This window comes from Acanthaster planci, linkage group LG21 (genome assembly GCF_054643075.1).
Source record: "Acanthaster planci isolate LZ-2023a linkage group LG21, COTS_SCS, whole genome shotgun sequence".
Classification (NCBI taxonomy): domain Eukaryota; kingdom Metazoa; phylum Echinodermata; class Asteroidea; order Valvatida; family Acanthasteridae; genus Acanthaster; species Acanthaster planci.
The window spans coordinates 3,006,808-3,029,730 of record NC_141797.1 but is presented as its reverse complement, the minus strand read 5'-3'; the positions used below and the strand labels follow the sequence as shown (position 1 = coordinate 3,029,730).

At 40.2% G+C, this 22,923-nt stretch overlaps 1 protein-coding gene across 1 annotated transcript; it reads right to left on the bottom strand.

The window, feature by feature from the left end:
• Window positions 1–3,806: 3,806 nt before the first annotated feature.
• On the bottom strand, window positions 3,807–13,848 carry LOC110989738 (uncharacterized). Its single transcript, XM_087131363.1, has 3 exons — window positions 13,767–13,848; window positions 12,985–13,092; window positions 3,807–6,692 (listed from the first exon to the last, which is right to left on the bottom strand). Exon 3 carries the CDS (start codon window positions 6,690–6,692, stop codon window positions 5,886–5,888), a length of 807 nt encoding a protein of 268 aa, XP_086987489.1. The 5' UTR covers window positions 12,985–13,092; window positions 13,767–13,848; the 3' UTR covers window positions 3,807–5,885.
• Between the last annotated feature and the right edge of the window lie 9,075 nt (window positions 13,849–22,923).

Genomic DNA, 22,923 nt, shown 5'->3' with positions numbered 1-22,923 from the left:
TCGGGATAATATTAGCCTGACGCTGCCATTTTGGAGAAAACAGCTAAACATAACCGTGTCTACCCTCACAGGTACCCATTTACTCCTGGGTGGAGAGAGGCACATGATGTGGGTGAAGTGACTTGCCCATGATCACAACAGGCTGAATTCGGACCCGTGATTCCAAAACTCCAAAATTAATTTCGATCTCCCCAGCGCAAATCCATCCTTGAAAAATATTTTATTGCTTGAAATGCATGGGATGAAATGCATTATTAACCACAACCCACGTCATTCAGTCTTTAAAACACTCTGGGTCAGCTGACTTATGTCATGGTGAACAAGGCACTACTGTCTCACCCATCGCTGTCTTGCATATCTGGCTGAATGGGTTCTGCAAAGTGGCTTACATCAATCAGCACAGGCCTCACAGGGTCGAGAGAATGTAGTAATTCTCCCGGGCCCAGACACCTGAAAATGTCTCGAGGGGAACAATGTGTGACGCCATAAGGCCACAAGGAAATAACTGTTGAACCTCAGCAACACACAAATTAAAATTCTGCTGGTTTGATTGCTGCTTTTATACAACGGTTATTCCTTAACCGTCGAGCTGTTTCAGTCATTTTGGCCAAGGGAGTGGTTCCCTGGATCTTTGTCCGGCCTTTCCATCACACATGGAAGAGGCAACCCTAATGGATTGCTGAAGTTTACAATAGCTCTCCCCCCATCGGCGAGCTGTTTCGGTAGCAGTACGTTACCATTGGAATTTACAGGCGTTTGCTTGCAGATTGGTTTCATGGGACTGCATGCGACAAGTTTTCGACATTTCGTGTACACGGAAGAGCCGCTGAGATTGCAAACAACTTTTCCCAGCTGGGTTTGCCGAGCAGCGGTCACATCACAGTATGCCCTGACAACAATAGCAGCGGAAGCGCCGTGCCCAACGGTCGGCTCCCACGTATTCCCCCGTAGTTCCCGCAGTCGGCCCCGCAAGTCCTCAGCTGGTGAGTCCAGATCAGCACCTACGAGTTCTGCAGCCTTCACCATTATGGTCGACACGGATCAGGCCACCACATTAGTGGGCAGATCGATGGTGGAGGATACCGGCGTGGAGACGTCCCACGAGTGACGAGTGGGCAGGCCGGGAGTCTCAGCGCAAGTTTCGCCGGAAGCCGATTGCCAGGAATACTCACCTCTTAAAGGTGGTGAGTCTAGTTCAGTTTCCTTAGGACTGTAACCTCAGGCAACAACAAACCAGGACAATGCGGGGAATTCCCCAGCTTGGCTTGTTCTAGACACGGCATTAGGCCCAGGCCAATCTCATGCAGTAGGAACCAATAACGTGACAATTACTTATGGCCCAGGCTCATCTAATTTCTTCTAGTGCAGGTATAAGCAACACCCCCTTTTCAACTTGGGCGATTGGCACCAATTCTCTTAACTCATAAGGTCAAAACTCACTCGGTATTCCTCAAAGTCAAACCGGTCAAGTAAACGAAGCGGGACATCTCTAGTAGCCCCGCCTGCTTTGCCTAGCGAATTCGAGAGCAATGGGGCGGTCCCGCTGCTTGTCATGGGAGAAAGAGGATCCCTTGATACATGTATTCACATTCCGCCATCAACGAAAGAGAAGATTTGGAACGGTAAATATGTGGACATGGCGTTGCTGTGTCGTGACAACGCTACTAAAGCTTTGGGGTCTGCTGGACACGGTTTTGAACTGACCTTAGCTGTCGAACAAGGCCGTGTAGTTTTTAAGCAAGCGTAAACTTGATTCCGTTGAGAAATGGCCTATTGCCGTTCATGTGTTTATGGCTATTTACGCTGGGCGTCACCCTAGCCGTATCTTCGATTTATTGAAGTATGCCGAGATTATCAGCACTGCAGCAGCGAAAATGCCCTCCTAGGCTGTCGCAGTTATGAAGAACAGTTCCGTTTGTGTATGGAATTAAACCCCTTCTCATTTGCTTTGAGCCAGCAGGACAATAAACGGGTTTGTTTTCCTTTCAACCCCCCCGCAGGTTGCTGGTGGGCCTCATACCGGTACGTCCACAGCTGCACTCGCTGTGGCCGTTCGGGACACGAAACGTCCGATTGCAGGGTAGGCATGGGGCTCGGGCCCGCATTTCCAGGCACCCCTGCGCACCAGCCGACTGGTCCAGGTCGCGCAACACGTGTATATGGGCTTCACGAAGTCCTGTTGGCGGCGTCAGGCGCACTGCCGGTGGCTCGGTCGGCTTTACTCATTAGAGTCACAAAGGTGGACACGCACAATGTGAGCTATAACAGCCGACAATCGGTGGGTATTGCCAGAGAGGACAGAAATACCACTTTTCGTCCCCCCACACCCATTAATATCGTAGTACTCAAGCAATGGTTGTCGGGTTATGCAGATAAATCGGCGGCTAACTTGCTGTGTAATGGTCTTGCAAAAGAATTTTCACTGAGCTATCATGGTCCAAGGGTACGTAAAGATTCTGATTGTCGTAAGTCCGCAATGGATAGGTCGGAAATTGTCCTCCAGAAATTTTGCAGTGAAATTGAATCAGGCAGGACCCTTCCCACACCAGTCGTTCTCAAATCTTCCGCGTTCACCTATTGTTCTTGTGCCGAAGCAACGACAGGGCTCGTTTTGCCTTATTCACCACCTCTCATATCCACTAGGTGAGTGTGTGAATGACTTTATTGTTAAGGAAGAGTGTGTAGTTCATTATGCATCTTCGATACTGCCGTTGAATTAGCGAGGTCCGCAGATTCGGCCATATCTCTTGCAAAAACAGACATTAATTCGGCTTTTGGTTGCTTCCTGTCTCCCCTTCATATTATGAATTGCTTGGCTTCAAGTTTCAAAATTAGTTTTATTATGATAAATGCTTACCCTTGCGCTTTTTGAGGCATTTAGCACTTCTCTGGAATGTTGTTTTAGAAAAGTTTTGACCACTCAAACTGTCAACCATTATTTAGACGATTTTTGTGTTTACTGGGACGTCCATGAACCACTTTCGAGTACTGTTTAATACCTTCAAGGACACGTGTGCCCAGTTGCAAGCGCCGCTTACTGCAGAAAAGGACTGAGGGCACTAGCCAGGTGATTACTTATCTTGGTCGAGGGATTGATACGGTTAAGGGCGCAATCCGAGTACCACACAACAAAGTGCTTGCCTTGCGGGGGAGATTCAGTTGTTTGGGGGAATCATAAACTGTCCCTGAAGGAAATCCAGTCCATGGTAGGTTCCCTTAATTTTTTATGCCGCACAATTGCTCCTGGCCGGGCGTTTACTCGTCGGCTGATCAGTATGTCCCGCGGGCTGCGGAAGCCCCATCACGAAGTCCGCCTATCTCATGGCCTGGAACTTGACTAACCTTCGTGGTTAAACTTCCTCAAACACTTCAACAGGGTTTCCCCATTCCGAGATCAGAACTGGCTTTAGAGTTGTTTATAGACGCTGCTGCAAACATTGGGTTTGATGGGTATTTCAGCGGTCGATTGTTTCAAGGGCGTTGTTCCCCTGAGTTTATGGCGCTATCCCCGTCGATAGCACACTGCGAGTTTTATCCACTAGTGATCGCAGTGCATTGTTTTGGCTCGGTGCAAAGTGCGTTTCTGCACAGACAACGAAGCAGTAATGCACATCATCAACAAACAGTTATCTACTTGCGACCAGATTATGCATTCAGTGTGATCTTTTGTTTGTCACTGTCTGCGGTTCAATATCACATTTAAGGCCGTGTATATCAGAGCTAAATTTTTACTCATAAAGCATACAATAAGAAGAGCGGTGTTTAGTTGCATTTGTGGGCAAATAGTCCCAAAATTGCAAAAAATGTTGTTTTGAACATTAAGCCGTATTTCAGTAGTTTATTTCTAGGAACACTTTTTTTAAAGAGCAACAAAGTGTGTGACCCTGCATTTGAAGATTTCATGAAAAATATTGGCATTTTTGAAAATACTCAGAGTACTCTTAAACAGTAATATTTTATCAAATGACTTATTAATATACTGCTTCTAAAAACGTCTTTTACGAGTATATATTTTAAAACGCATTTTAATGAAAGATGTCAGTTGTAAACTGATATCAATTATAAAACGTTTTGTTTATAGATGAAGTAATAGTTTTGTCACCATTTTGAGAAATCAGAAGGAAAGAACATCTTTTTGTCGTTTAAGGCTCTAAATTGCAAAATATAAAACATAAAAAAATGAATCCAAGCCGAGGATAAAACAATGTTTTTACCATGATTACACTTTGAGAGTCTGCTTTGAACAATTACGACTATTTACTAACGGTTATACTTTATACATACCAGTATCAAGTTGTATATTAAAATGAAGCAGGCATTACAAGCCATTAATCGAATGTTCGGTTTCTGTAGACTTGGATAACATTACAAACGTGTTAGTACATGTTCACCACTTTTTTTCAAAAGCACTGATGTTAATGAAAGGTTTGGAAACTATAGTGTCCGTGTGAACGTTATTATATTTTCCCAAGGGCTAATGTTTGTTTCAATCTGGACAAACAATGTGGTGTAGCAAGGTCATTTTCTGTGTGATCACGACTTGTAAAAACAAATACCAGGAGGAAAAAAAGATACCACAAAAGGCTAAACAAGTTCCATGACAACTCGTTATTTTGATAAAATCCACAATGGTTATGGCTTCGACGGAGTATTTCTTGTCTGTCAAAATTTTATCTCTTTACTGTGCTGCCAATAAAAACAAAAATATTTCATTTTTTGAGGACGCTCACACAGAATTTTAGAGCAAAGGCGAGTTACTATTACATGTTTTGTAAATGAAATTGCCCAATATACGTCTTTGCAAACATCTACCTTGTAAAATGTTCCAAATCAATTTCTTATATCAACTTGATGTGTATTTTACTTCAAACGCTTTACCCTCGGTAGAGGGAGCGGCCTCCTTTGGCGAGTCCATTGGAGCTAATTAACGTTATTTTTTCCGTCCAAATTCAACAACTATTTATCATATGCTACCCCTGTACATGCTGAAAAACCTGGTTTAGTCACTTTACAGCCAGGGCCTCCCCTAGCCAGAAAAATAAAGAAATCTAGCCCGCCTTCAGCCAGCCTCCAGCCAATTCCCATAGGACTGTGTGCTAGGTGGTACCTTGTGTACAATCTAATGGGTTGTTTACAAAACGGTGCCTGGGGCAGACAGTGAAATATTTTTTTTATCAGCGACAGCTGTCTGGAACTTGTCAGAGGCCTCTTTCAGCTGTCTTTGAAGTGTTATTTTGGTTGGGGGGTGTTGTGGTGGTGGCGTGGCTTGGCTGGTGCATGGCAAGGGCCCCCTCAAATCAGGATAGCCTGGTAACCCCCCTCGGTACTGCAATTCACTTTTGATGGTTTTTGGTGGTTTGTTAGAGCTGTAGAGGCTAGGGGACAGCCACTGAAGCATTAATATACCTTTAGGACGGACGCACGCTCTGCAACCCTGAAAAATGAAATGGACTCAACGAATAGTCCGCTCCCGAGACCGTGTGGGTAAAAATTCATACAGCGTCGCAGGGCGGGTGTCAAAAGCAAGAATAATCAGCATGGTTTTATTTTGTGAAGGAGTTCAGGGAACATTTGAAAATCACATAGCAAAGACAGCAAAAAGAAACAGGCCTTTAAGTGACGAACAGGGATAGTGACAGTGCCAAAGGCAAACCAAGATTTTTTTAACATCTAGTGACGGAATCAACAGAAAGTCAAGACCGACACAATTCACCAATAGAGTAATTTGATATGATTAAATTTGATTCGTTAAAATTGGCATTAAATTAGAGAGTGAACACATTTTCAACACTTTAAAAAGACTGCAGGTTTCTGTGTAATCCCACCAGTAATAAAAATAAATAAAAATATACATGGTGTACATTTTACGTTTGGTTGCTGTTTATTTAATCGGCGTAAAGAAGAAAGCCACTGAATGAGGTGTAGTGATATGAGGTACTCCACGCCCTACCAAGCATGGTCAAATACACTAAGTCTCCTTGCTGCAGAAGCAGCACCGCGCTCCCAGACACCTGCTCATTCGGACCTGAGTCAGTGCTAAGGCCAGAGACAACCCAGTCGTCGTTTTTCCTGAGATGAACGTTCAGCGAGTTGCCGCCATATTTTCCAACAGAAAACGTGAAAACGTAGGTACCTGGCACATCACAAGTGAATGTCCCAGTTGCAAGATCAAAGCTGGTACCCGGCAGAATTACCTCTGCGAGCTCGAATGGCAATTGGGTGTTGTGATTCGTAGAGGAATGCGAGCGGCTCATTCGCGTCACTGTGAATGCCACGCGGTTGGTGGATTTATCTGGAGTCTCCCCCGGCTCGCCCTTTTGACCTTTTGAGCCTACTTCCCCGTTGGCTCCAATTAAACCAGGTGGACCTCTGGGACCTACCTTGCCGGGCAGGCCCACTCCATCGTCCCCTCTTGGGCCAGGGTTCCCAACAGCACCGACTGGACCTATCTCACCCTTCTGACCGTTGACCCCAGCATCGCCCTTGACCCCTGCAGGTCCAAACTGACCCTGATTTCCTGGTAGGCCCGGAATTCCGGGTGTTCCAGCAGGTCCCTGGCAGCACATTGGACAAACCTGAGACCCAGGACCATCCCTGCCAGCAGGAGCCGGCCCAGTAATTGTAGCTCGGAGCTTGATGGAGTTACCCAGAAGGACGGCAATCGAAAGGGTAATCGAGAAACAGAGTTGCATCTGTACAAAAAGTAGTGAAATTGAAAAACCTAAGGCAGAGAGAAAAAACCAGATACCTGTCAAAGCGTAAATAAAAAGCTCAATCAGAACCGCGAGCAAACACTTCGCAGATTAAATTACGAAGCAAGTATCCAGATGGACACCTTTTCGGTAAAAGAGAACAGACCGCCGCATCCTTTCTTCAAAAATTGAGGTGTGACTGTCTGATTTATTGCAACTCTGGGTCCGGAACTCAATAATAATAATAATTCAATAAGCCTTTTGCGAGTGACATTTGAATAAAATGTGCTGCGCTCTGTAATCTTATCGCACATTAATATAACAATTAGAATTACCCTGACTAAAGAAACTGTTGCTTTATCTTGCGATTCAGGTCAAGCTTTCGCATATTAAAGCCGCATCTTTCCATTTGAAACACTGTATTGGTGCAACGCGTCCCCTATATTAAAACCTTGCAAAACGCTCTTTAAACCTATGCATAACGTATATCGAACTTATCTCCAACGCATATTGACGTACGGAGACGTATTTGACGACCACAGAACTTATTGAACGTGTTAATAACTTATAGCTACCTTATAAAATATATATATATATGTTACTTTGTTTTATTTTGGCGACTTTGTTGACTTTATCTTAATCCTCTACAAAAACGGCCTCTCCATAACAAACATTATTCATAACATTCGTTATGAATACGCTATGTACGTGCCCAAAATAAAAAAAAAATCGATAGTTCAGAGTATTTTCCATATTTTTGTACGCTGGCTAAATGGTCCAGGTGTAACAGAGACACTGTTACGAATGAAAGAAATGCGTTGACGGCGAGACAAAATTGAATAAGAGTGTTGAAATATGCTGATATGTTGAGTGTGATCGTGATCTTCTCTGCAAGAGTGAGTCATATCATTCCACAACCACCTTTGAGTTAAAAGCCTTTGAAAACAAATTGTTTAAACAGTATTTAAGCAAAGAGAGTCCCACATATCGTTCATTTCTGTGGCATATTTCGATACCAAACTTAGCGACATATCAAAACAGAGCTAAATTCAGCCGATGCATCTAACAGACGAGTTTTTCCAGAGCGGGTCCAAATTACTGACTAAATTGTGTCCAAGTTGCTAAAAAGACTGGAGATTTACAACACAGTGCTCCACCAAGAGTTTGCCTCAGAAATACCTCTTTTCACGACTACCGTCGATACGTTACTGCCATTATGTGCCATTCGTACGTAACTGTAATAATTTAAACTAAATAACACCCATGTGCATTCAGCAATTTCGATTTCTTAACCAAAATCCAGTAAAGACAAACTACTTGAAAACTGAATACTTTAGGGCGTAAAGCACAGTTAGCGAGCGACTTTGTTGACTTTATCTTAATCCTCTACAAAAACGGCCTCTCCATAACAAACTCTTGGTGGCGCCCCGCCCATTGTGTATTGTCTGTATTGGAATTAGCAAAGGACTGGAGTGCAGGATCATTTCTTTGTATGTGAATCGCCCCATATCAGGAGGCCGAATGAAACCATGTTCGAACGGTACGTTTTTAAATGTTTAATTCTTTCAATGATTTCATATTCTTTTTTTGTATCAATCATATATTAACCCTTGGGTCTTTAGCAACGGAGCAGGGAGACGGATCGACAAATATCACCAAGTATGGTAACAATTTTTCCCCAATATACCAACTTGGCAATTGTTTTTGATAATCCTCACCCCACGTATACACCACAAGCCTGTAAACTCCCATTGGCTTGATCCTAACCACTGTCAAGTTCAAGTTCTTGAAAAATCAGTGACCACAAAAAGCCCATATGATCGCTATCAGAAACCATATCTGTTTGTTGACAGACACGTGCCGCCTGACGGCTGTTTGTGTTGTAACTTATAGTTCCACAACAGAATAATAGAATGTAGTTAGAGGGGACCTTAGCAGTGCATTAGTGACCCAAAACAGTCGCACAGGCTCAGAACTGACACGGAGACAAAAAATACTGTAATGGTGTGATTTTGTACGGAAGCATATATAAGAAATGACTAAAAAACCCCACAAAAACAACAAACAAACAAATGTGCCTGCTATTTCGCCCCGGCGGATTAGTATTTCGCCTGGAGCTAATTAGTATCCCGGGAAACTGGGTGTTTGTATTTTGCTCACTTTTTGCAGGGATGGGTCTTCCCCACTTTTTCGTAAACAGAGACAAGGGATTTTGTGTGCTTTTTAAAATTCAAAATCAGTTCAATGTCAAAGTTTTGAAGAGTTTTCTTTCATAAGGGTTGGGATAGAGTGGGCAAAAATGAATGTTTGTCTGAAAATCGCAGTCCATTTTTCTTTGGTCTGTCCCCGCCCTCAAAGTAAGGTTGGGGCGGCTTCCGCCCCCTTCCCATTTTTCTCTCTAGCCTCACAGAGCATTTTTCACGTCTTCCAGACTTTTTTCAATATTTCCTTGCAGTCATTTTGTCACCTTTTTTGTGAGAATCGGACATGCTGTTCTCCTGCAGTGTTCAGTGTCCCGAAGCAGCCAAAAACCCATACTTTTTCCACGTGCACAGATTACTAGCACAAGCTGGCAAATGCGTGGCCCTAAATTAGCAACTTCTTCAATTGAGCCGAAATTGAATTGATCTATTGATCATGATTTTCTTAACATGCATGCAGAGCTTCATTCAAAATGCATACGGGATATGGCCGAGTTCTGCAGGGGGCGGAATTCGCCCCCTGGCTGTAAGTGGGCCCCGTACTTCTGACTTTTTGGGTTAAGAGTGAAGTAATGTTTGCACGAATTCCCTTTTTAAATTAAAAGGGGGGAAAAAGGCTTTAAACATCGTTACAAAATAGTGTGAGTTTGTTTCTGCATTTAACTGGGGACCCTGAACAACAGAGGACAATAAGGTCCCCGATTGACAGAGGGTCCCCGATTGACAACTGTGTACAAAACATATGGGTGGTCTTCTAAAAAAGTTAAAGTACAAACAAAAGAGGAACAATAGGGGGTCCCCAGTTGCAGGCAAATACACACTTGTGTGTGTGTGGGGGGTTGAATCTGTTCCCATGTTCCCAAGAGGGGAAAAAGGGTTTCCAGGAGGGTATGTAGCACTAAAGTACAAACAGATCCTGAATATCACGGGAATACAGTTGCTCATTCAACTGCACACTATTGAGGAAAACGGCTAAAAGGGGATGGGGTGAGAACAAAGGAGAAAACAGGAAAAAATAGCTTTAGTTTTGACAGTTAGGAACAATGCTTTTTACTTCCTTTGACATATTTTGTCATATCTGTAGCATTTTTTTCTTTGGGGAAGGCAAGTGCCCTCTTCCCCTCCCCCTTACGGTGCACATAAATTTACCCACGCGTTACGATGCTCAGTCACCAGTCTGGATTTTAAACTTTCTCTCTGTCTCGAGTAATTTCCTCTTTTTAGGAGAAACAAAAGGCTGACCCATAAACAATATCGTTTAAAGACTTGAAATCCAATAAATAGAGTCGTGGAGCTTTCAGAATTTACTCAGAAAACATCAACGCATACTTTTATAAAGAAAGGTAAACTTTAAAACAAAGTGGGTTGATGCATGCCTATTTCCTGGGGGCGCCATAAACTAAACAAGTTCATTACAAACAACCAACAAAATACTTATCCACCCGGGCGAAATACTAATCTGCCCAGGCGAAATAGTAATCCCCCTGCGAAGTACTAATCCGCCCAGGCGAAACAGCAGACCCATTTTTTCTGTTATGTCGTATATACGCTTCCGTAATTTTGTGGGCTTAGCTGCTCCTTTGTTTACAGACATGTGCGGACTAGTCACGGCTGTTGGGTTTGTGACCTCGTATTACTTATGCTTCCACAGCAGAACAATGAAATGTAGTTAGAGGGGACCTCGGAATTTATTAGCTACCAGTCGCAAAGATTCAGGCAAGACCGGTAACTCACGGGTGATTAGAATCTCCATGCGGAAACAACACCCTTCGTTTTTTGGCCTTGCTCCCCCGAGGGTAAAGCGCTCACTGATGCCTGGGAAGGGGATATTACATCCACCCCCACGAAATAAGAACAAAAAGTCTACTTGTTAAAGCTCTCAAATTAAGGATAACCTAGGGTCATCTAAGAATGGGATTAGACTTAAAATGTTCATTTGTATTTAGGTGATTGTTACAGATCTCTGGAAGTGCCATCCAACTTGTTGAGATCCTGAAATATTTTTCTCGGGACGACGACATAATAAAGGTAACATGTCGACATCCTGAGATAATTTATCACGGGTTGACAATACCATTAAAGTTGTACGATGCCATCCTTAGATAATTTATCATGGCATGAAGACTAAAAGTGGAATAAGGATATCCTGAGATAACGTATCATGGTATGATGACATTTTAAAAATTGGATGATCACATCCTCAGATAATGACGATAATCTTTATCTCAGGATGTCATCATCAAGAGACATCAAGTAAGTGTGATGTTCACCCTTTTACAATGTCGGCACTGCGAGGCAAATCAACTGTAGGCTGTGAACATCTTGCCTGTATCCTGTCGTTACCCGAAAAACAATATGCCAGGATGTCACCATGTCGGATGGTACTTCCAGAGTTCCGTAGATTGTTAAAGCGTACCCATGATCATGATTACCTTCGGCTTGTGAACAGATTTTGTCTTTTCCAAATTGAATTAAGTACGGATATCACAAACAAACTTTACTCTAGTTTCTCTTTTAGTGTCTGTTAGACCAAAAGAAAAGGAAGACGGTATGAACTGGGCTTGATACAAAAGTTGCGTTCGTTAAACCCATCTTGAAGTCAAAAATAAAAAAGGTCGACAGGTTAAATAACATAAAAATAAAAGAAATTTAATTAATACGAAAAAGGTAGTAAGGGTTATTGAACAGCGATGAAAAAAATTATTGCAAAGACACGGAATGTAAAAGAATATAGCCGAACGACGCAAATTTGCCTCCTTTGTCCATGTAATATGCATTTTGAAGAAAATATCTTTAAACGCATTAAAAAATATAAAATACGAGGAAGGTACCTTTTACAATCAATGAGTTTGGAATATAAAGTAAAGCCTAAATAAGTTGAGGTAGCTTTTCAAAGTTGAATTCACTGTTTTTAATCGTTTTGTTAGGTTATCTGTTTGAATTTCTGGTTTGTTTTAAAATCCCCAAGTGGGGAAAATGTTGGAGTACCAACTAATTATCATTACGTGATCTTTGTGTTCAAATGATTCTTTCGATATATATTTTATCTCTAAGAAATTAAAATAAGACTACAATAAAGTTGGTACGGTTTCGTTTTTGAAACCACAGTATTTTCTCTCTGTTTGACTAAGGACATTTCACTTTCATCGTTTCAATCTGTTTTCGCTGCAAAATATTTCTGATAAGTGTTTCGCTCAGCGGTAAGGTTAAAACTGACACTGAGAGATCAAATGACTTAGAGTAGAAGATTTGTGTTTAACCCAAGTATAAAGCAATAAAATTACCAAACTTGCAACAAGAATGGTGTACCAGTGGGTTGCATTTGGTGCATATATCAAGACTAATATCTTTCCTTTGAAATGCACAATGTAAGCAAAACCCTCCTGATGTGACTCAGAGGATTAGTTTTTAGCGTACGCAGTTATTAAACAAAAGGATTACTGGAAATCCACGGAAAACGCAGTGGCTTAAAAAAATCGTCTGTGGCTATTGCCCCAATAAAAGTACTCGCCGATCCGCAATTACGGATTTTTATTTTAGCCAAACGCCAAACCAAAGCAAATTTGATGTTTCCAAACATTTACAGCCTAACTTGCAGCACAAATATCTGATCTGTTGTCACAATTTGAAGTTTGTGTTCGCTTGGCTGTGCATGGGCAAAATTGCTTGAATGTATAAGCCTCAAGCAAATTGGAGAATTTTTCCTGATGAATTGAAGACAAAAAAGTACAATAATAACTCTAATCTTTTTGTGAATTCAACTGCACTATGTCAGACGAATATTCTTGCTGTGATTCATCCAAAACGCATAAAATTTTAGAGACATTACAAATCGTTCTGGGAATTTTTGAAATGCTCAAGGGAGTGGATACTTGACCATAATCTGAATCACAGAGAGAGACAAACCTACAAGAAACTAACTGCTTAGATTTGTTTTCAGCAATATTCAGGAGAATTGTAATTGCATGAGTCTGCCCGGGGACTAGCTGAAGTGTTTTGAAATGATATTATAACAATTACATGTATGATCAACTGATTTCCAGGATAGAATTCGTTCTTGCATTACACTGAGCGCACTACCAAGCACTCACCTTGTAATGTTGATAGCAGTCAGCTAACTCGTTTAATTAAATCTGCTCCGTCTTTCAACCATTTACAGCTAAAGATATTCGTCAGTCGTTCCCAGAAGCTGCTCGTGCCTTAAAATAAAGGGATGTGTAACAATGAGGAAGTGCAACTTCTGAATAACTCCAGATAACATTACAAAAATGACTCTTTTTTGAATCAACACCGAAATGTAATTTAAAACCACCAAGTGAATCGTTAACGTTTTCACGAAGAGGCAACAGTGCCAAAGATTTTTTTTAAATTTGTGTGGGTGGTTTTTTCTTCGTCCAATGTCAAACCTATTGTCTTAATGTGAACCAAACTATACGAACAATGAGAATAAGAGACATCACACAGTTTTAAAAACAAAGAAAAAAGTGCAAACAAAAGTTTTGGCGCAAGGAGTTCAGCGAAAGAATTTTGCTCACTGAGGATGAGCCGGCTTCTCTAAATATTTATAGATTACTATCTCAAATGTTCAGTTAACTGTATTTTAAAATACATTTGTGTGGTTGTCTACCTGAAGATTTCTGAATCACAAAAAGACAAAAAGTAGAACAATACTTGCTGTTCTAACTTATTCTCGACAATAAGCAACAGGCTTAAAATTGCAGGCGGACCCAAAGTCTTGACTGAAATCATCTCCAAAATTAGTTGGTTTTTGCAGGAGTAACAATACAGAGTAGAATAATTCTCATTGATAAGTGCTAGATTGTGTTTATTGTCCTATCCTTGCATACGCCTAAGTGATCTATGTAACACTTACCCAGCAATATAGGAGTGGTCTACTCCCTCAATTAAATCTGCTCTTTCTCGGTCAACCATTCATAACTGAAGATACACGGCTGTCGTTCTGAGGAGCAACGCGGTCGCTGGTGCCATTAAACCAGCCAGCCATTTCCTGAGAAGTGACTAGTGAGCTTGGCTTGGTTCCTGATTGGCCCGTGCGCGCTGTCACTCACCAACATCACCGACTCATTCCATATTGATGAGTCATGTTCATACGATGTTGACACACACAGTGGGGATAGAGGCACAATTGAGGCTTTGATCACCGACATTGTTAAATGGCCAGGTTTCATTGGTGGATTTCTGGCAGATGCAAATGAGGCAATAAAAATGTTCTTTTTGGATGGACGCAAGCAATCCTATCAGTCACCAGCCACTATCTTGAATCACCAACTTATTTGATAATTACTTTTGAGTGGTGGATGAAGGTCGACGTAGTCCATCCGTTCGTTGGTTCGCCTGGTTTGTTGCGAACTGTGCAAAAAAGCGGACTTGGCGGTTGTTGGTGTAGATCCTAACAACATTTTTTAGAGATATGTCTAACAACTACACTGTCAAAGAGTTATTTTTATTGGATATCAAAGTGTGCCATTAACCCTACCTCCATCACGATGTATGACATCCCACACTACACAATGCAATGAACTGACCTGTTGAACTATCCGGGAAGTGATTGAGGAAATTGATGTACGTATGGAATAACTGGTACCTCCCTCCATGGTAACAGCACGGTAATAGCAGATCGCCTGCATTTCTTCTTGCAGTGTTCTTACTTGTTGAGCAGCATGTTGGTCGACTTGAAGGGGCCCTTGACGCCTATGGCAAGATCAGCAGACTGCTGCTTGCCCGGCAATTGTCATTCTAATTAGTTTCTGAGGCGCGAACCATTTGGTCAATCTAGCTTGTCTATTGTTCATTTATGAGGGCATACAATTGAACACCAACTGTCTTTATAGAGGAAATACTTTTTGAATAACTGCAGATTCGAAGAACTGTGAAGGGCACTGTAGGGAAGCATGAGTTCTTAGGCACTGTGCTAACCTACTGGAAATTATAAACATAGCGCCATTTTTTAGAGCTTTCTAGTGAGTTATTTCATTGCTCTGAGAATAGAGCAGTCCGATATCTTGGCATTATTGATGTCCACTTCGTCCTAGGCTGTGCCCATGCATAGGTTTTGGACAGGTTAAAGCTGAGCCTTTAACACGTGCAGCCGTCCCAAGGAAACTTGAAGGTTGTTAGAACATAACTTATGGGAAAGTGTAACTGAGGATCGTCAATTTGTGTGATGATGGTGTGACAATTGTTTAAACTTACAGATAAGGTATTGGAGGAGCTCAGATGTTTCTTTTCCTTTTCAAGTCCCACTCAATGCAAATTTAGCATATGATAAAATAATTTGATACTATGAGTGAATGTTAATTCTATGTTTTCATTTAAAGTTACGTTTAGGTTAACAAAAATTTTTCACTCTCAAAGGCAGATCAGAGATCGGGGACTGGACGAAAAAAGTGGTGCTGGCTCCGCCTTGCTCACTTTTCACTGTACTACTTCATAACCTGCTTTGAGCAAAAGCACCCCCATCATCGGTTGAAGAAAACCAGAATAAGAAGTGGTTTATCTACCAAAACATCTTGTTGCTATCGACGCAACCACAACACCTGCTCTTAATTAGCGACTCAGCACAGTTGTTATAAAATGGCGCCCTCCATTGGTCAGTTCCGGTTAAAAAGTCCAAAAACAGGTAGAGTAGATTCCTCTCCCACTTGTATGTATTCCACGCCTTTTTCACTTTAGACAACGGTTTAGAAAGAGCTACATTCTACCCATAAAGCATTTGACACATCATTTCGGTATAAGGATGTAGTTAATCGTCGCCCTTCGGGGCAAAAATGCACAAAGTGAGAAGTAAAATATCGAGTCCGTAAGAGCCCCCTTTTCAGCAGTTTTCAGCAGCATTTTTTCCATCATCACTTCTTAAGCACCTTGCATTCAAAGATATGAAATAAACATTCACGAAAGAATCAAAGCATTGTGAAACTGCCCTCTTTACTCAGAGTGCCTTTCAGCAGTACCTTTTTACAACACATTGTTCGAGTAGTTATATCAGAACTTCACTAAAGATCAATTACAATTTAATGATGGAAAATTGTCATTGCAGAGGGAATTGTCATACCTTTGCCGTTTAATTACAGAGCCCAAACGTGACATCATCAAAACCAGAATCTCTGGGTTGCTACCGACGATTTTTTGCAGTGTGCATGATATGAAAGCGTATTTAAACTCCTGATTTTGATGCCACCATCATTCTTTACTTACTTTTTATAAATATTTTTTAACACAACGTAATTTCATGAAAAGAGAAAGAATGAATTCGTATAATGGTTGATCCTTAAGGCTGTGCGATTTATGTATATATAAATATATATTATAAACACAGTTAAATGTTAAGGCTGTCACAATGTTAAAAAATCACGACAACTGTAGACCTTATCTATTATCATTCAAAATTTGGCCTCCTTCTGGTAGTTGGAGCATTAGAGAGACATTGAAATGTCTCCCTAAGGTTGGAAAATTTACCACAAAGTGTCTCCCCAGTGACCTATTTGGAAGAATACTAATAAACATGAAGGAGGCTTTCGTTTCCTTTTATTTTTGCACTACTATCCTCAGTATTCTTTGAAAATGACTTCAATAAATTGCAAACAAATTGACATGAGAGAGGGCACTTGGCAGCACAACATTCTGGTGACGAGTGGCGCTCTGTTTAATGTGTTGTGTTTAAATTACAGATATACATGTTGACTGATAAAACACATTTGTAGCTGAACAGTCATCAAACTTTTCATGATTCATGCATTCAGATCTATTTCTGTTTGGTCATTTGTGGCGTCACGTCATTCAATACAAGGCCACTCAGTTTACAGCATGTGTTGCGGTATCATAGCCAAAGAACTTCTCACCCCTCTTGATTTGTCCCTGGTCATTATGGACCATTCCATACCGACGTCAGCGCCCTCAATAAGAACACTGCCATCCGAGTGGCTTGACCTCACAAAACGAAGAAAGGCACTTGCAGTTTACTTATTCATTATTAGTTAAATCGATCTATTTGACTTTTAAACTCTTCACGACAAGAACATGAGTGGCACTGTGGCTCAAAGTCAATTTTTCATTTTGAATTGTTTGATTACCAGGGTAGGGGAGCAACGTTTGCTCGTTATAGAAGTATCGATATACTTCTAAAAAAAACAATCTAAAGCCTACTCGTCAAAGGTTTGTGTTTTGAGGCAAAATTACATTTAGTTAATTTTTATACTTTGCAAGTAAACAAACATTTGGTTCAATATGTTCAATGTAAAAGGTGTATGTTTTAACAGGGAAAACGAGAGAAATAACCAAAGCCTATCCCAAGGATAATAAAAACATCCTATTGTTTTATCATCTCTAGGAGTCAAGAATGAATAAAGTACACGAGCTAAAAACATACTGTTTTACTAGAGTTACAAAGTATCTCTTAAGTTACATCTAAAAAAATGAAGTCTAAGAATGCAAATTTGATAACTTTTCGTTCGTGTAACATTTGTTCCTGTTTTATTGTTATTGAATTGATTGATCAGTATTGAAAATGTCTCACTACTTCCTGTCAGGCTGACAGTTCGGATATTTTCACTGCAGATTTTTAATATAATTTCACTGTTACAGGTTTCTGGCAAAACGTCATCCAAATAATGAGGATTGCATTGACGCCAGAAAATCAGAATCTTACAAAGTCCATGGATAACTCAAATGCTCCAATCATTGGTTTCTGCAGATTGCTAAAGCATCCCGCTTTATATTGACTCGCCAATACTTCAACCAAGGGCGAAAGTCAAGCAAATTTAAAAGACTTGCAGTCAAAGTCTTACAACAGAAATCTGACCTGTGGTCACAATTTGGCGTTTATGTTTGCTTGACTGTGCAAACACGAACAGATTCGAGTAATTTGAATGATACCTTTGGGGGATTGTCTACAGTCAAAGAACTCGTTCTTACATTTTTTCTTTAACGCACTGGTATTATTCAGCACTTACCTTGTAATGTTGATCACAGTTGTCTCCCGGTGTGTATTAAATCTGCTCCCTTGGTCAACCACCTAGAAATGAAAATGAGCGACGTTCGTACTGAGAAGCAACGCGGCCGCTGGTGCGTTTAAACTAGCTGGCAAGTTCCTGAAGGTGACTGCTGGACTTGACGTGGTTTGTGATTGACCAGTGTGCGCTGTCACTCACACACATCACTCACCTTTCCGTAATAAGTTATGTTCACGCAATATCGGTACACATTTGCGAGTACAGGCAAAAGTAAACTTAGATCACCGACACTGACAAACGACCAAGCCTTATTGGTGAATATGAAGCAGATGTACGTGATGCATCCACAAAGCATGTTCTTTAGGGTTTGACCAAGGGAGACATGTCAGTAACGGCAACTCTATTGGTCACTGATCCGATATGCATGATTCATTGGGGGCTTTGCAAAGTGAAACACTTACTAGTTCCCGTTTGGTAATGTGAATAATAAAAAAATTGGATTTCAGATTTTTAACATCTCCTTCGACAAAGTAGTTTTTTGGGTTATCTACGATTGTACATAATGTCTACATCATATGGAAGTCACAAAACCAGTTGCTAGGTGATTTTTAAGAGTCTTGTGTTTTACTTTAGTGCTGTCCCGGCTAGGTATTGTAGGCATAATGTAGGCATTTTAAGGAGTAGCACAGCAACAGTACGACGACTCAACAGATTAATATGACGCCTGTAGTATCAAACATGTGACGAACTATCGGCATCTTAAATTGCATAAAGTGCTCACTATGAATATTACATTTCGTTGCATCAAGCAGACGACGTAATCATGCCGTCTTGATTTTATTTCAAAAAAGACTAAACAACCTGTTTTAATTTGTAACTAAATTATGACATCGGTTTGAACTCCATGACTTTTAACAATCCAAACGACACTGCAATGAACTGACCAATTGAACTTCCAGGAAGTGATTGAGGAATTTGATGCACGTATGCTATGGCTGGTATTTCCTTCTTCCTTTGTAACAACACAATTGATACAGGTAGTGCATACGCAATGCATTCAGTTATCATGATCAGTTAGAACAATGTAGACTTTGGAGAGTGTACATGTTTTGTATAGTAATGTTTGGATACTAACCCGTCGCTGGCGTTTTTCTCTGCGTTGCTGTTACTCGGTTTCTATAGAGTTGGAGCAGCGTAGGGAATACCAAGATTTTTTTCCTGGGGGGAAGCACCCATGGCGGTCAAACAAACCTCCCGTTGTTCAATCATCCCTGTTTGTTGTGTAATAGGAAATTGGAGTAGTTGCGCAATGGAAGCCAAAGGTACCCAACAACCCAAGGTAACAATTCAAGTGGGTATCGTTCAGCCTGTGTGGTGGTGAGGTGATATTGTTTATTCAAAACTACAGGTATTTTTCGAAGAATATACCTGTTCCTTTTTGCTTTTCATTTTCTACTCCATACTAGTTCAACATACGTGGCACCTGTATTTGTGGTGCGAATATTTATCTCAGTTCAGCTTTAGGTAGGGGAAAATGGGGTTACACCATTTTTTCCCTGCTCGCTTTTCATTGCTAGCTCCTTATAGCCATTGAGTAGAAGCACCTCATGATCGGTCAAACAGAGTCAGGTACGGGGAGGATTAGAGTTTGGGGTGACACGACCACAATATTTGCCTTCCTTCATAGTTCATGAATCAGCTAAGTGTAGTTACTTGAAAGTTCATTAAAAGTTGGGGAAAAGTTCATTGTTACATATAGAAAACTCCAGTCTTGCTTAAAATTTCAGCAAGTTTTTTTCTTTACGTTTTGAACTTCAGACAAAGATTTAATCAAAGCTAAAACGTACTTGTACAACATTCTGCACGCAAGAATGGCGTTCATTTTTGTTGCTCATTTTGGAAGGAAGGCACAAAGTGAAAATTAATTATTAGGATCGGGCAGAAAACCTCTTTTCACAAGCTACTAGAGGTTCTTTCTCTGCAATACTCCATAGATTGTAGTCTAGTCAAAAATAGCATGCTATGTATGAGGAGCCAACAAAAAGATATAACATATAAACCCTACTTAAAATTGTATTTTCGAAAAGTATTTCTGTAAGTCGTCCCAGACATCCAGCTGTTATTTACATCCGTAATATTTGTTTACTGAATATTAACTCATGAAAGATGATGTAGGATTTAGTACTTTGACTCGTAACAAGTTCCCGTTCAAGGCATTCGTAGGAAAGCAGACAGTTTCACAATGCCTAAATTCATTCATGAAGTTATATTTCATGTATCTTATTGCTCCGTAGCTTTCACTCGTGACGTAGTGCAGACAAACAGTGCTGAAGATCAGGGACTCTCGCTGATTTGAATTTTATCTCTTCACTTGGGTACATATGCCCAAAAGAGCGAGTTAAAAATCATCCTTATTTTACAATATGTACCATGTTTAATGAATAGAATTTCACCCAAGACCCGACGCAGATTTTTAAAGTAGATACTGTCATGACTGACTTAATCGAAAGTTTGCTAATCCCACGGTTTGATAAATTGTGAAATATTGAGTAATATTTTATTATTTTATTTAATATTAGCGACCATAATATACAAATAATGAATATTAATGGTTACAGTAGTACGAACGAGAGCTTCGACATCTGTTTGCAACAGAACACAGGGCTCTTCTGCAATTTTAAGTTTGAGGAAAAACAATCAGCAAATATGCATGCTTACTGGTGGAGAGCTAAACGATATAAAAACGATGAGATATGCAGGAAAAATGTAAAATTCACATGATGATATCTTCATGGCGTCTTTATCAGTTTTACCTAGGCCTATGATACATTCCAGTCTACCTACATACAAAAACTAATGGAATGGGATTTACCTTTTATACAAACTTAACAATGTTCACCTTGAAGATGGCACTTTTAAAATGACGCCATATACTCCAATAACTATGACGTGACCTTTAATTCAAACCAAGAGAAATCATCATTACTACAAACATACCAAGTTTAGATCTTTTAGTTTTAGGACAATTAAAAGTATGCCCCTTTCAGATGATATCTATCGACCCATGGTGACCCTATCCAATCATTTCTTGAGTTTTCATCTATAACACACCCCAAGCTCATGTGCCTACACAAATTAATTTACATAAGCTCTATGGGGTTGGGGTTAAATCAAATCTGATTTACAATTCTCTAGTAATGTGACAAGAAGTTGTGTCCCTCTAAGATGTTACGGAAATTTGACTCAAACGTCCAGTACTTGAAACATCAGAAATATCAACAGTAAGATTACGCCTGTGGACTTGTGATGATGTCATTGTGACTGTTTTATAAATAGTGTAGTTTAATAATACATACGTGACGTAATGAATTCGCCATGATATCACTTCCCAGTCATCTAAACTGAAAGTTGAATCAACTTTATGAAATCCATTGTGACTGTTTGACGTTCAGATAATCTTCTTTGCTCAGAATATGTTTGAAAGAAAGGTTACACGTGACAGATTTATCTCGTGACATCAACTAAAATTTCATACAACACAGCGCTCGTTTAGTCCATTTGGAGATTGATTGTTTTGTAGATGCCGAACATTTATGTCAGAGGTACCTCAGATGACGTCTCAACTCATCCCTCTCAAATTCTCGTCTCTCAAGTTAAGACCTGGAAAACGCACTAAATGCCAGGCTGATCGAGTTGGTATACGGGTAGCCAATTCCCCGTCCAACAGTGATTGATATCAAATTATGGCTCTTGAATTGGGGTAATGGCTCTTAATCCCAGCATCAGATCAATTTGCAGGAGAGTGAACATTACACAACAGAAATTTATCTGAATGCCGTACCATACAACCCCTGTTCTTTGTTGGTGAGCCTCTGGATGTGACTGCAAACATTCTGCATTGCAAGTAATCACTCCCATGTACAGTTTATTCCTCAACAAGCTCTTTTTATAAGAAATAAAAAGAAAAAGGAGCAATGCAAAAACATCCCCATTTTTATGGCAAATATCTTCCAAACACTGCAGAAAAAAAGAGCAATTTAGAATTCAAGTAACACTTATTTTCTGTCATCACCCGCATAACATTGGAATTTCTGTACTCAACATAAAATGCACATAATTACTTTAAGTCACTTTAGTTATAATAACGGGATAAGAACAATTTATCTTTTGTCTTGGTTACTTGTGTAAAGAAAACACAGATCTCTGACATAAACATGATCAGTTACATATCAAAAAGAAGTGAACTTGTTTTTTGACAGAAATATTTTATATACATTATGTATATATTGGCTGTACTTTATGTTTGAATAGAGTGTTCCATATTGATCAAGCTCTTCCTAAATTGAATAGAAATTTGTACGCAAGTGAAAGTCCCTTCTGAAAAGTCCTGAAAAGAAGGGTAACATCAAATTCACAAGATGGAGCTTTCAGTTCCACAAACGTGACACTGGAATTACCAACATTCTGAAAACAACTCGAATGAAAGTTGACCACTGAGAATGTATAAAGAAACCTTTCTGGGAATATTTGTTGAGAACTTTTAAACGTTCCTGAACTCAAAGATGAAACCGTGCGATTGTTTTCATGCTGAAGTCGAACAAACAAGACTAAATTCAATTACAACCTTAAAAATGGAATGCGGTTGTCTTTCGCAAGCATCTTGAGGTTATTTAAGGTTATTTATTAAAATACCTAAATTAGTCGAGCAGGAAGGCATGCTTACAGTCATGGTAACTTTCGTTAGGGATCTATTGTATTTAATTCTTTTCTAACACACTCATTAAAACGCATGACCTACATTAGCTTCTCTGAATCACAGTGTAGGCTTTCAAATTCTATATTTCTTGCATTTATGTGTATTTTTGCCAACACAGTGTAAATAACAGTGTAATGCCACATTTTAAATACGATGGTGTTCCGTCATGCATGACAGGAGGGATTTTATCAAGGTATCATTAAAAAGAATACAGCTTCTACTTTTTCGCGATTCTCATTCATTTTAATCACATCTCATGGTTTGGGCATATTAACCCCTTTCCTCAGGGTTTGTTTTTTGGGACA